Source organism: Mesoplodon densirostris, chromosome 2, assembly GCF_025265405.1.
Source record: "Mesoplodon densirostris isolate mMesDen1 chromosome 2, mMesDen1 primary haplotype, whole genome shotgun sequence".
In the NCBI taxonomy this organism is placed as follows: domain Eukaryota; kingdom Metazoa; phylum Chordata; class Mammalia; order Artiodactyla; family Ziphiidae; genus Mesoplodon; species Mesoplodon densirostris.
Genome location: NC_082662.1, coordinates 169,359,794 through 169,374,716, shown reverse-complemented (window position 1 = coordinate 169,374,716; position 14,923 = coordinate 169,359,794). Strand labels below are relative to the sequence as shown.

Here is a 14,923-nt window from a genome sequence, read left to right as displayed (position 1 = left end):
AACTGACCTCTAATTCCCTTGGTGAAACTAGTTTGGGAGAAACCAGTTTTTATCAGTTTTTAAAATCACTGCTCTACCAAATGTTTTAACACAGAATGGAATAATTATGCCATTAAAAAGTTCCACCTTCAAAAAATAAACACTTCTAAGTCTCAATTTTTTTCATCTGCTTAACTTGCCAATTTCTGAGGAGAGTTAAAAGCTCTATCTTCAACTGTTGAAAGTTCTTGTATTCCCCTATGCAAATTCTATCAGTTGTTACTTTATATATTTTAAAGCTAATTTGTTAGATGAACATGTATTCCACGATTACTATAGCTTCTTTCATTAATTTATAACACTTGTAATTGATTAGAACATAGATAAAGAAAATAAAACAAAGGTAGAGTTAAACACAATTATAAACTGAATAGAACTAAAACTGAGATCAAGAAATAGAACATTGGAGCAACGGTGAAACCCCCCATGTGCCCCACCTGACCACAACTTCCATCTTCCCGCTAGAGATAACCATTACCCTGACTTTTGTGATAAAATCAAATCATATGCATTTTTCCTTATGTTGTCTCCTTCACTCAACATACAGTTAGATTTTAGAAACAAGATTATTCTAGCCTCATAAAATGAGTTGGGCAGTGGTCCCTCTTTTTCTGTTATCTGAGGAAGTTTAAATTTAGAATTGCATCTTCCTTAAATGATTCACAGAACATGCAAATTAGTACATCCCAACCTGGAAGAATTTTTTAATGATTTTTAAAATAGATGATACACTTACACGTTTCAGACGTCAAAACAAAATAAAAAGGTTTCCACTTAGAAGTGTCACTCACACTCTACATGTACCCCATTCCCTCTTGTCCCTTTAAAATGTTACTTTATGAAAATACAAGTAAGAATCATAATATTTCTACCTCTTTTTAACAAAAGATAGCGTACTATATATCAGGTTGGCCAAAAAGTTCATTGGGGATGTTAGAGAAAAACCCCAGCAAACTTTTTGGCCAACCCAATATATTCCCCTGCATCTGATTTCTTCACTTTACAATGTATCCTGGAGATTTCTCCACAGAAGTACACTCAACTTTTTTTATTGCAGCTACACAGCATTAGATAGACTATAACTTAGTCAATCCATTGATGGGTACTTGTGTTGCATGTATGTAGGTATGTATTTATTTACTTACTTACTTACTTACTTATTTATTTATGCATGCATGCATGCATGCATGCTGCACCGGGTCTTAGACGCGGCACACAGGATCTTAGTTGCAGCATGCAGGATCCAGTTCCCCGACCAGGGATCAAACCTGGGCCCCCTGCATTCGGAGCATGCAGTCTTACTCACTGGACCACCAGGGAAGTCCCTATTTTATTTTTTATACTTGAACATTTGATACATTTGTACTTTCTCCTAATATATGGTATGAATTTTAATTGGATCCACAAATGGACTCTTCCAATTGGCTACCCAGTTGTCTCAAAGATCTAAGTTTCTACCTTGAGAAGCCAGAAGAACATGAATAAATTAAATCCAAGGAAGTATAGATAGAAGGAAGGAAATACAAAGATTTAAAAACTGCTTAACTTTTTAAAAAAAATTTTTAAGTAAAAAGAAGACAAAAATATAGATAATTCACAAAGCCAAAGTAGCTTTGTTCAATAATTAACAACACTGAAAAACCTCTACCCGACTGATCAAGGGAAAAAACACATAAATTATAAATATCCACAATGAAAGAGAATATCACCTTGTATTCCACTGACAGCAAAAAAATAACAGAGATATTATGAACAACCTTATACATTTGAAAACTTAAATGAAATAGACAAATTCCATGAAACAGAAAACTTACTGAAGCTGACAAAAGATGAAATAGAAAATTTTAATAGCTCTATAACCACCAAGAAGTTAAATTAGTAGGATTAAATGCCCCACAAAGAAAAACCCAAGTCCAGATGGCATCACTGCTAAATTTTATCAAGCATTTAAGGAAATAAATAAATAAATAAAAATAAATATTCACAATTTTTTTCTGAAAAAGAGTAAACACTCCCCAATTCATTTTATAAGTCCAGCATAACCCTGATGTCAATATTTGACACAGACATGATAAAAAAAAGAAAATTATAGGTCAACATTCCCCATGAATATAGATATGAAAACAGTTAAAATATTAAGGAACTGAATAGAGCCATATCTCAAAAGGATAGTAAGTCATGACCAAATGGAGTTTATCCCAGGGATTAGTTTAATATTTGAAAATCAATCTATATAACACCAAAGGCATAATTCATGAAAGAAATAATTGACATATCTGATAAAGACATATCTGATAAAGGACTGTTATCTAAAATACACCAAAAAAAAAGAACTCTTAAAATTCAACAATAAGAAAACAAACCAATCCATTAAAGCATGAGTTAAAGATCCAATATACACCTTACCAAAGAAGATATACAGATGGCAAATAAGCATATGAAAAGATGCTCAACATCATCTAGGGAACTGCAAGTTAAAACAACCATGAGATACCACTACACGCCTAATAGAATGGCCAAAATTCAAAATACTGACAACTCCTAAATGCTGGTGAGGATGTGGAGCAACAGGAACTCTCATTCACTGCTGGTGGGAATGCAAAATGGTACAGCCACTTTGGAAGAGAGTTTGTTGGTTTCTTACAAAACAAATAATGCTCTTACCATACGATCCAGCAATTCTGCTCCTTGGTATTTATGCAAATGAATTGAAAATTGATGTCCACACATCACATCAACCTGCCCATGAATGTTTACAGCAGCTTTATTCATAATTGCCAAAACTTGGAAGAAAACAAAGATGTCCTTCAGTAGGTAAATGGGTAAATAAGCAGTGGTACATTCAAACAATGAAATATTATTCAGTGGTAAAAGCAATAAAAAGACATGAAGGAAACAAAATGCCTATTACCACGTGGAATAAGCCAATCTGAAAAGGCTACATTACTGTATGATTTCAACTCTATGACATTCAGGAAAAGGCAAAACTACGGAGATAGGAAAAAGATCAGTGGTGGCCAGAGGTTAGGGGAAGGAAGGGACGGATTGGCAAAGCACAGAGGATTTTTAAGGCAGTGAAACTATTATGTATAATACTAAAATGGTGGATAGGTGTAACTATACATTTGTCCAAACCCATACAATATATCGTACAACACCAAGAGTGAACTCTAATGTAAACTATAGACTTTAGCTGATGATGTGTCAATGTAGATCCATCAGTTGTAACAAATATATCACGCTTGTGTGGTAGGTTGATAGCGGGAGAGGCTGCACATGTGCAAGGTCAACGGGTATATAGGAACTCTGTGTACTTTGCACTCAGTTTTGCTGTGGACATAAAACTGCTCTAAAAAAGCAAAGCCTATTAAAAAAGTCAATCAAAGTAGCCCACCGAATTTACAGAATAAAAGAGCAAATCCATATGATTATTAAATTCTCAGCAAACTAGTAATAGAAGACAACTTCTTCAATCAGATAAAGGGTTCCCTCAAAAACACTTACAATTAACATCATACTTACTAGTCAAACACTAAATCCTTTCTCCCTGAATTCAGGAATAAAGTAAGGATATATAACCTCATGACACCTATTCAACACTGTATTAGAGGTCCAAATTAGTATAATAAGTCACATAAAGAAATAGAATGTATAAAGTCTGGAAAGTGAAAAGGACAATATGATTGTCCTATTCTCAGACAATATGATTGTTTACAGAGAACAACTAAGAAAGTAGCAACCAAAACAACAAAAAACTATTTAAAAAATAATAAATGAATTTAGAAAATAAAGTCAGATACAAAAATAAGTGGTGTACACAGCACAGGGAGATCAGCTCAGTGCTTTGTGACCACCTAGAGGGGTGGGATAGGGAGGGTGGGAGGGAGATGCAAGAGGGAGGGGATATGGGGATATATGTACATGTATAGCTGATTTACTTTGTTATACAGCAGAAACTAACAAACCATTGTGAAGCAGTTATACTCCAATAAAGATGTTAAAAAAAAATGAGTGGTGTATCTACATACTAACAGCATATTATTTGAAATATAAAATTTTAAATATCATTTACCATAGCATCAAAAAACATTAAAAATTTAGCAATAAATTTAAGAAGTTATGAACAAGACCTGTACACTAAAATTACAAAAAATTTTTGAGAAAAATTAAAATAGACCTTAAAAGACAAAGAAAAATGCCTTGTTTATGGACTAACTAGTAGACTCAAGATTGTTAAGATGTCAGTCCTCACAAAATTGATCTATAAACTGAATGCAAGCTCAATTTCAATACCACTAGGCTTTTATGCAAACTGACACAGTGATTCTAAAATTTATATAATAATGCAAAAGTCTTCAAATAGTTAAGACAATTTTGCAAAAGAACAAAGAAGGAGGACTTACACTCAGACTTCATTACATATTCTCAACTCTACAGTATAAAGCTACAGAATCAAGATTGTGTGGTACTGACATGAGAACAGACAAAGATATCAGTGAAATAGAATAGAAAGAGCAGTAGATCAACATTTGTATGGTCAACTGATTTTTTTGACAAAGGTACTGAAGTAATTCAATAGAGGAGAAACAGCCTTTTCAACAAATTGTGCTGAAACAACTGGATATCCATATGGAAAAAAATGAACCTTGATCCCTACCTCACATCATACATGAATTAATTTGAAATGAATCACCAATCTAAACATAAGAGCTAAAACTATAAAGGTTTTAGGAAAAAAACATAGGTAAATATCTGTGACCTAGATATAAATAAGAATTTCTTACAAAGAACATGGAAAATAAAAACCGTAAGAGAAAAAACTGATAAAATTAAACCAGCAAAATTTAAAACTTCTGCTCATCAGAAGACATTTAACAGGCAAGCTATGCAGCCTTTGAGAAAATATTGACAAAACATACATCTGACAAAAGACATTTATAAATATAAAATATAAAGAATTCTTAAAACTCAATGATGACACAAATACCTCATTTTTTTTAATGAGCAAAATATCTGAACATATACTTCACAAAGGAAGATATAAGAATGGTGAATAAGCACACAAAAACTCATTATTATGTTGATATATAACACAAATCCACATAACAATGCAATTTAAGACCATGAGATACTACTACACACCCATTAGAATGACTGAAATTTAAAAGACTAACAAAAAAATATTGGTGAGAACATGGAACTGGTGGGAATATATAATGGTACAACCCCATTGGAAAAAATGTGCCAGTTTCTTTTAAATTTAAATATGCACCTACCACTTAACATAGCAGTTCCACTCCTAGGTATTTATCCAAGGAAAATGAAAATATATTTCCATAAAAACTTGTACAAGAATATTCACATCAGTTTTAATCCTAACTGCCAAAAATGAGAAACAATACAAATGTCCATCAATAGAAGAATAGTAGTATATGGTTTACTAATCAGCAATAAAAAGTATTACTACATTTGATCACAAGAATGGATCTCACAGACATTATTCTGAGCAAAAGAAGCCAGACACAAAAGAGTACATGTGGTATGATTTCCATTTATATGAAATTTTCAAACGGCCAAAACTAATCCATAGTTAAAATTTAGAACAGTGCTTGCCACTTGATGGAAGTTATGGGGAAGTAACAGGAAAGGGAACTTCTTAGGGTGATGGAAATGTTCTGTATCTTGATAAGGGTGAATCCATTTGTCAAAACTCATGGAATTGTACATATACAATTGGTGCATTTCAACATATATACAATTTATCTCAAAAGATGTAAACAAACAACCAAATAAAAATTGCACTCCTAGTCTAGATGGACTCACCAGAGAATTTTTCCAAACATATAAGGAAATAATAATATTCTCAAACTCAGAAAATTGAGAAAGTGTGAATACTTCCCAAATTGTCTTATGAGCTAAGTGTAACATTTTAAAAATACAAGGAAATTAAAAGATAGGTAAAATAAAGTTCAATCTTTTTCATGCACATAACAAAAAAAATGGTAAACAAAATATTAGTAAATCAAAACCAACAATATACTAAAAGAATACATAAGGAACAACTGGATTATATAGTAATCCAACACTGGTATATTTAAAAATTAATCAATATTATTTCCACATTAACTAAATACAGAGGTCAAATTATATCATCAAAATAGATATAAAAAGAAGCTTTTGATAAAAGTTAACTCTAATGCATGATAAAAGCTCTCAACAGACTAGGACTAAAAGGAAAACTTCCTTTACCTAAAAAAGTAACTTCCTTAACCTAAAAAAAGAGTAACAATTTTTTTTAAAAAAGCTGTTGCAAACTTCATACTTACCCCTGAAATCACAAACCAGAAAAAAATTGATTTTCAACAACTGAATTTAATATTTTAAGGAAGAAACTCTCTATTGGAATAATATAGGAAAAAGAAATAAGTATAACAAAAGAAAGAAAAAAAGCCGTCATTATTTGGAAATGGTATGATTGTGTACATCAAAATTTTTTTTAATTTATAAACTAGAATTAATAAGTTAATATATCAAGATGCTTAAATACAAGATCAATACAGAAAAATTAATTGTATTTCTAGTCTAGCAACATGGTTACAAAATGAAATCTAAAAATATAATTTACAGGCTCATCAACAAACATCAAAGACTGATAAATAAATTTAATGAAACATGAACAAGAATTCTACAAAAACTATTAAAAATTAATAAAAGTAACACACACAGGGTCACCTGATTCACAATGGAAGTTCCTTCGCAATCAAATGTAGAAAAAGTAGTCTTTAAATAAATGATGCTGAGAAACCCACAAAGAATAAAATGAACCTTGACCTATACCTCACAAAACACAAAATAATACCAGACGGATCATAGACCTAAATGAAAAAGATTTTTTTTTATAGATTACATAAGATAACAGAGGAAAATATCTTCATGACCTTCAGGGTAGAAAATAACTTTTTTAACGAGCACAGAAAAGCACTAATCATAAAGAAAAGCTTAGTTAAATGTACTTCACCAAAACTAAGATCTTCTCTTCCATAAAAGATCTATACAGAGAGGGAAAAGCCAAGCCACAGACAGGAAGACATTTTGTTTAATACACACACACACACACACACACACACACACACACACACACACACACTTCCAACAAAGGACTTGTATCTAGAATATACCAGTAAGTCAGACAACCTACCCACCTGCTCCCACTCCCCCAATCTCAAAATGTGCACTTATGAAAAAGGATATCCAAGTTATATGAAGTAATATGAAAATGGACAACTTTAAGACTTATTAGGAAATGCAAAATGAAATCACATTCCAATACCACTACTCATCCACCAAAAAAAATGTCCAAAGTTTAAAAAATGACCCAAGCGTTGGTGAGGTTGTGAAGCAACTGGGACCTTAATACACTGTTGGTCGGAGTACAAATTGACAACCAACTGGGATATTATTTGGCACTACCAACTAAAATTAAATATGCCTAACATGCAACCCAGAAATCCCACTAGGGTTATATCAAACACAGATGAGTGCTTCTATCTCCCAAAAGACATATAAATGAATGTTCATAACAACATTATTAACAGTGGCCAAGAAGTATAAACTTGAATACCTACCAACACTAGTATGGGTAAAATACTTGTGGTATATTCATATAGAGGAATACTGTGAACCAATAAAAAACAAAACTGAATCACACAAGCATAATATTGAGCAAAAGAAGGCAGAAACAAAAGAATATATATTATATAATTCCACTAATATAGCACTCAAAAACAGGCAAAATAAATCTATAATTATAGAAGTCAGAATAGATGGTTAATGAGAAGGTGATTATCCACACAGAGGGGGCAATGGGAGTCTATCTTGATCTGCATAATAGTTACAGAAGTTCATGCAAATGTACAAATCCATTAAGCTATGTGTGTATATAACACAATTTTGTTAAGACCTCAAAATAAATGTATTTTCAGACAAAAAATGCAGATAATTTATCTCAGCAGACTTGGCAAAATACTAAAGGGAATTTTTAAGTCAAAAGGAAAATTATATCAAAGACAAGTACATGAATATAAATAAGTATGTGAATGTGAAGAGTAAGAGAAAATGTAAATACATGGGTAAAGCTAAAATGAATAGGGATACTATAATCATATCTTTGGGGGTTTCAAATATATGTAGAGCTAATGACAATGAAAGGTAAATTTGGGTAAATGGGAACTGGCAGAATACAAATTTACCAAGAATACAAGTGGCAATCTCTAGGGAACCCAATAAAAAAAGGTACAACTCAGAAATGAATAGAAGGGGGAAAGAATAATTTAAAATACTCAGTTAATCCAAGAATTGAGAGAAACATAATACAGAATGGACAAGACAAACAGAAAACAAATAGTAATATGTAATGTAATTACATTAAATGTCAACTGACTACACTCCAATTAAAGATAAGACATTAACAGACTACATCAAAAAATAAAAACTATATTCTATTTAACACTAAACATACAAAGTAATAGCTGAAACTAACAGGGTGGAGCAAGATATTTAATGCAGAAGACTAATAAAAAGAGCTAGAATCATTCTACTAACATCAGATTAAGTAAAGCTTAACTCAAAAAGCATTACTTAGAGATAACAAGGATCATTACATCATGATAAAAGAGTTAATCACTAGGGAGATATAATAACTTGATATTTGTTATCAGTGAAAAAAATAAAATAAGAAAGAAATAAGCAAATCCTCTCTCAGGAAATGAAATATCACACAGAGAAAACAGTTAAAGATATGGGAAATTTAAATAAGATTAATGTCTTTTACCTAACTAATATTTACAAAACACTGCACAGCAAATTTCAAAGACTTGAAATCACACAATGTATATTCTCTGACTGCTCTGGAATTACATTATAACTCAAAAACAGAAATATAACTAAAAACCCTCCAAATACTTAGAGATGGAGCAATAAACTTCTAAAATCATAGATCAAAAAAAAACTATGATAGAAATTTAAAATCACACTGGAAATCACATTATATTTTGAGGAAATCTATAATGAAAATATGACATATCAAAACTTTGCTATAGCTAAAGCTGCTTAGAGGAAAAAGTATAGCACATTTGAAAAGATCTAGAAATCAATTCTCTAAGCATCTAACTCAAAAAGTTAGAAAAAGAACAGCAAGTTGGAACCAAAGGGAGAAAAGAACATTAAAATATAAAAGCAGAAATTAATGAAACAGAAAACAAATCTACCATAGAAAAATACAAAGGGCAAAAGTTAATTCACTGAAAAAATAACAGAATTGATAAACCAAAACCACTAAGTGTAACAAATGAAAACAATGAGAAGTGCAAATGACCAACATAGTAATAAATATGAAAAGTCAGATGATATGGATGAACCTAGCAAAACTGACACATCTATACAAAATATCCAAATAGTTCAATTTCAATTAAAAAATTAAATATATAATTTAAAACTCTCTCTCTAGGAACCTCCAGGCTCAAAGGGCTTCACCAGTGAAATCTTCTAAGCATATAAGAAAGAAATAATAACAATGTTTCTCAAACTCCTCTAAAGAACAGTAAAAAAGGAAATACCTCCCTTTTTTTATGAGACCAGAATAACCAAGATACCAAAATCTGATCAGGATGTGATAAGTAGGAAAATTACAGGCAATTTCTCTCAAAGATCCAAAACACACACAACACACACAAATAGCAAACTGAGTCCAAAGGTAAATTAAAAGGATAATACATCCCAACAAAGTTGGCTTATTTTAGAAATGCAAGGTTAGTTTCACATTAAAAATAAACCAGTGTAACTCAACACGTTAACAGAGTAAAGGAAAAAAGCCGTGAGTGCCTCAAAAGATGCTGATAAAGCATTTTATTAAAATCCAACACAATTCATGATTTTAAAAGTAAAATTAGTGAGGTTGCTGGGTATGAGGTCAATAAACAGAATTCAACTGTGTCTAACTACTAGCAAAAACAATTAGAAAATGAAACTTAACCAATAATTCTAATTAAAATAACATAAAGAATATCACATATCTAGGAATAAATCTGCTGAAAGATGTATACATCCACTCTACTGAATGGAAACTACAAATAATTAGTGGGTTAAATTTATAAAGCCCTAAATAAATGGAGGCATATACCATGTTCATGGATTGGCTGATTCAATATTGTTAAGATGTCAATTATCTACAAAGTAATCTCTAGTTTCAGGGCAATCCTAATCAAAACTCCAGCAGATGTGTGGGTGCTGGGTGTGGATGTGGATTTTTAAGAGTAAGTAAAAACTGAAACACTTATTCTAAAATTATATGAAAATATAAAGGGCCAAGAACAGAGGAGAAGAGGGAGGAAGTTAGAGTATACACACTACCAGATATCAAGACTTCTTAAACTAAAGTAATTTAAGGCAGTGAGAGACAAACAGACCAATGGAACAGAAGAGAGTAGAGAAACATACTCAAATTTCAATGACATATGAAAAATAGAAATATCTTGGAAAAAACTTCCATGTAGAAAGACTTCATTCAGAAGTTTAATGATTTCTGATCAATGATATCAATTACAACACCAAGCAAATAATATTTCAGTTAAATTCTCTCACAGACTGTATAAAATAGCTTACAAAACAATTATCAGATCTTCTATAAAATTTTTATCTCTTACCTCTCCAAAAGCCCCTCGACCAATCACCTTTAATATTTCAAAGTCTTCTCTATGTAATCGCATCTGTTTCACTTTAGAAGTAAATGGTTTAGCTGAAACAAAAAGGCAACATCAATTACTTAATGAACTGTGATACAAATTATATATAAAAAATGATATTTCTTACTTAAACAATAAAAATGAAAATAAGGATTAAGGATTATGCCAAAGTATTTAATAGTCTCATCAAACTATACTGAGAAGAAATAGATTTAATTTTCATACGATGTTTATTTCTTATATATGAATTATATTTTGGGTGAGAAACATATTTTAAACACCAAATAATGCAAAGTACTAGTGATGTACAAATGAGACCAATTTATTCTCATTTTAAACATTCCGTGTATTCTAACTCAATGCTAGATACATATTTTAGCACAAAGGTCCAAGAAGTAAAAGCAAATTTCTTGGCACCAGAGAGAAATTCAGCAATCCCCACCAAGTAAATTAATATTTGTCACACTCATTCATTTATTGATCATTTTAACATGCCTTTAGCAAGAGTTGACATTATACAAAGTATGGTGGCAATTACTCGAGTTTAAAACAAATATAATTACAATATGGTACCTTCATTCAAGAACTTCTCAGTCTTCAGAAATAGATACAGTATGCACACACATATAACACAGTAATGTGATAAAAGTTTCTAATAGAGAAAAATACAAAGTGCTTCAGGATCAGTGAAAATGGAACCCTAATTCTCTTGTAAGAACACTAATGTTTCACAAAGGAACTAACATGGGATCTGGACCTGGACTAAGTAGACTTTTGATAATTTGCCTGTTTGCAATGTACTATAAATATTCCCAACAGAGGGAGCAATATAAGCAAATGAAGAGAGGCAAGAAAGTGAACCTGGGTGATAATGGTAAATAATCCACTGTTGTTATAGAATTATAAGAAGAAATACAAAGAAATCAGGGCTAGAAAATGGAAAATGTAAATGGCCTTGGATGCCATGCAAGGAACTTAGACATTATTCTATTAATTATAGGGAACATATTGACATTTTTTTAAAAAATTATAAAACCAATTACATGTTCTGCTGCCTCTAAGAGAAATTTACACCTGTCTCCTTTCCTCCCCTCATGTCCCTCCTTCTCACACAAAAAGGAGTTAACACAATTAAATGGTCACTGTATATGGGTACAGCTCTCTTCTCCTTCCTACCATGCACGAGAATGTGGAAGATCAAAGGTATGTATTTGAGCATTAAGGGAAAGAGACACAGCAGGCCTTACCACTTGCTTTGGTCTAAAGGTATTTAGCCCTAACTACTGATACTTTAGAAAAGAGGGGTATTCCACATTGCAAAACCCAGTCTACTAGAGATTTCTGCATTGGTGTTTTAGATTATAAGGAAAGGAAATAGAGATTGAATCTCTATTTGGAATTCACACAACAGGAAAGATGATCAAAGAAACAGATCAAATTTGAATAAAGGTATAAAGGATCTCATACTGTAAGAGAGAGAAGATGTAAAACCATGGCAGCCAGGAAGTGAACATTTTGATAAAATGACCAAGACATCTTGGTTTTGAACAAACTGGACTGGACAAACGGTGAGACTGTGGCAACTGGGAATCAGTCAGGGTCCTAACAGGAAATAAATTATCCCAATCTGAGGAAGGCTTATTTACAAATAAGACTATTTACAAAGGTATAGGTGGGTTATAATGGAATGGCAAGGAATAGTGAAATCATCTTGAGACTAGTGTCCCTCCCTTTCCCAGCTTCTACACAAGCATATCAGAAATACTTGGTTAAGAATAGTACACATAGAATGTGTAAATTAAAAATAAAGATGTGGAGCCAGCCAGTGTGAGAAGAGTGCTAGTCTAGTTGCTAGCTAGAGCTGGAAAATATCACAAAGCAGCCTACAACATTATACTTAACAGCTCTTTATTTCTTTTCCTTCACTGTTTATTACCCTGACCCCCTCAAGATTTCCAAATACCTTAATCCAAATAGACGGTATGTTCTATTTCTTTGTCTCATTCTGACCCTAAATCCAAACAGCATTTCATCACAACTATGTTTATTCTTAAAGAATAATTCTGTGTATACCTTCCTCTGGGTAACATCCTACTTATCTAAAAGGTTAGAAATCTAGGTATTTCAATCCTCTAAAACATTACTGTAAAGCAGGAAAAGAAACTGTTTTTTAAAACTAGAGTAACTGAAATACAATTCAGGTAAGCAAATGATTGTTGAAACAATCTTTTAGCAAGGTACAAAGGATAACAATATGTCAAAATATAAATGATGTTATCTTTCTATGCAATAGTATACACCCTGAAAGCACCAAGCAAATGAACACTGTTAAATCATGCATAATTAGGATTAAGGATTTTATCAGCTATCCACACTTTATGGGAGCCTATAGTATTAACATAAACTAAAAGAATAATCCTGTCCATTCTTTACTTCCTGGAACCTGCTAGTAAAAATCCCATTTCTTTGACATAGCAAAATTATTCTATTTTCAGATATTCAAAAATGAGTTAAGTCACAAATTTCTTCAGAAGGCTCATAGTTTACTAATTATTTATTCAATTCACTCAAAAAGTATCTTTGAATACCCGCTATATGCCAAGCATTTTATAAGATGTTAGAAGTACGAAGATAAATAAAATAGTCCCTGTTCTCAAGTAAACAAATTATGCAATAAGTGTTACTCTCCCATTTTAAATTTTCAGTGTGTTTAAAACAGACTTACACACAGAAAATTATGCTCACATTACAAGAAATGAGAGAAATGCAAATAAACTTACTGGTAATATTCTATTATTTAACAACCAAATATGCCAAAAAATAAAAAACCTGAAACCACCAAGTGTTTGCCAGAGTACGAATAACAGGTATTCTCACACATAACTGGTAGGACTGTTAATTACAACCTCTGTGGACAAGATTTGGTTTTCTTTTTCATTCTCTTAACATGACATTTTACTTAAAAAGATTTTAGAAGCTGATACATCTTTGTATACCTTGAGATAAACGTTACTTGGTTATAACATAATTTTTTAATATATAGATGAAATTGCTTTGTTTTGATTTTACTTAGGAATCTTACATTTGTGTTTATAAACAATTCTGGTTTACAATTATATTTTTTCTGTACTATCTTCATCTGGTTTGGTACCAATAATAAAGCAACCTCATTAACTATGTTGAGTAGCTTCCTCTCCTCTTCTTTTCTCTAAAATAAAATAATTCCAGATTTTTTAAAGATCTCAATGTGAAAAACAAAACTACAAACCTTTTAGAAGACAATAAAGGAGACTATGAATATAAGGTCTGCTAAAACTTGCTAGTGAAACATCTTGCACGTATCATTTTGTTGGATTTTTAATATTTAACTTCTTTCACACTGTCATTTTCATTTTTCTATGTCTACCTGTGACAACTGTATTAATTATATTTTTCTAAGAAATTATGCATTGCATTGAAATTTTCAAATTTATTGGAATAGGGTGACATAATATTCTTTTCTTTATAAAACTCTACTATATGAATAGGTTTGATCCCTTTTTATTTACTAATATTATATATTTAGGTCTATTTTCATTATTTTTCTTTACTAATATTGCTGGAAAGTTTGCATGTTTTACAACTATTTTTCCAAGTATACATTATTTAGATTTGTTTATCCTTTCTAAAATTCTGTGGGGTTTTCTCTTCTGTTTTAGTAGGTTCTTACCTGAATTTACGTAAAATTTCAAAAAAGTAAATAAAGGCTAATGTTAACCTTCAGCTCTCACCCACCAAAAAATCAATATAGCCATACTGATATTAGATGAAAGAGGTATTGGGTGGGAAGGCATTAGTGGAATAGAAATTAAAAGAAGTCATACATAATGATTAAAAAAAAAAAAAGCTGAAATTAACCAGGACACAATAAGGCTAAACATGTATACACCCAACAACATAACCTCCAAATGTGTAAAGCCAAATTGACAGACATAAAAGAAGAAACAAACTCACCTTCCTAAAGGGAGATTTTACTCTCTCTCTCAGTAACTCATAGCTCAAGCAGACCAAAAAACAAACAATTTTTTTAGTGTATTGAGTGGCATACATGTAACACTCCACCTAAGAGTTGAAGAATTAATTTTCAAACACACACTGAACCTCTA

At 31.5% G+C, this 14,923-nt stretch overlaps 1 protein-coding gene across 14 annotated transcripts in view; it reads right to left on the bottom strand.

The window, feature by feature from the left end:
* CDC42BPA (CDC42 binding protein kinase alpha) overlaps positions 1–14,923 on the bottom strand; it is a 317,120-nt gene that overhangs the window by 246,930 nt on the left and 55,267 nt on the right. For all 14 annotated transcript variants that reach the window (XM_060091342.1, XM_060091328.1, XM_060091334.1 and 11 more), the window contains exon 2: positions 10,740–10,831. In XM_060091342.1, coding sequence (XP_059947325.1) covers positions 10,740–10,831 — 92 coding nt within the window. The remainder of the gene's footprint in view (positions 1–10,739; positions 10,832–14,923) is intronic.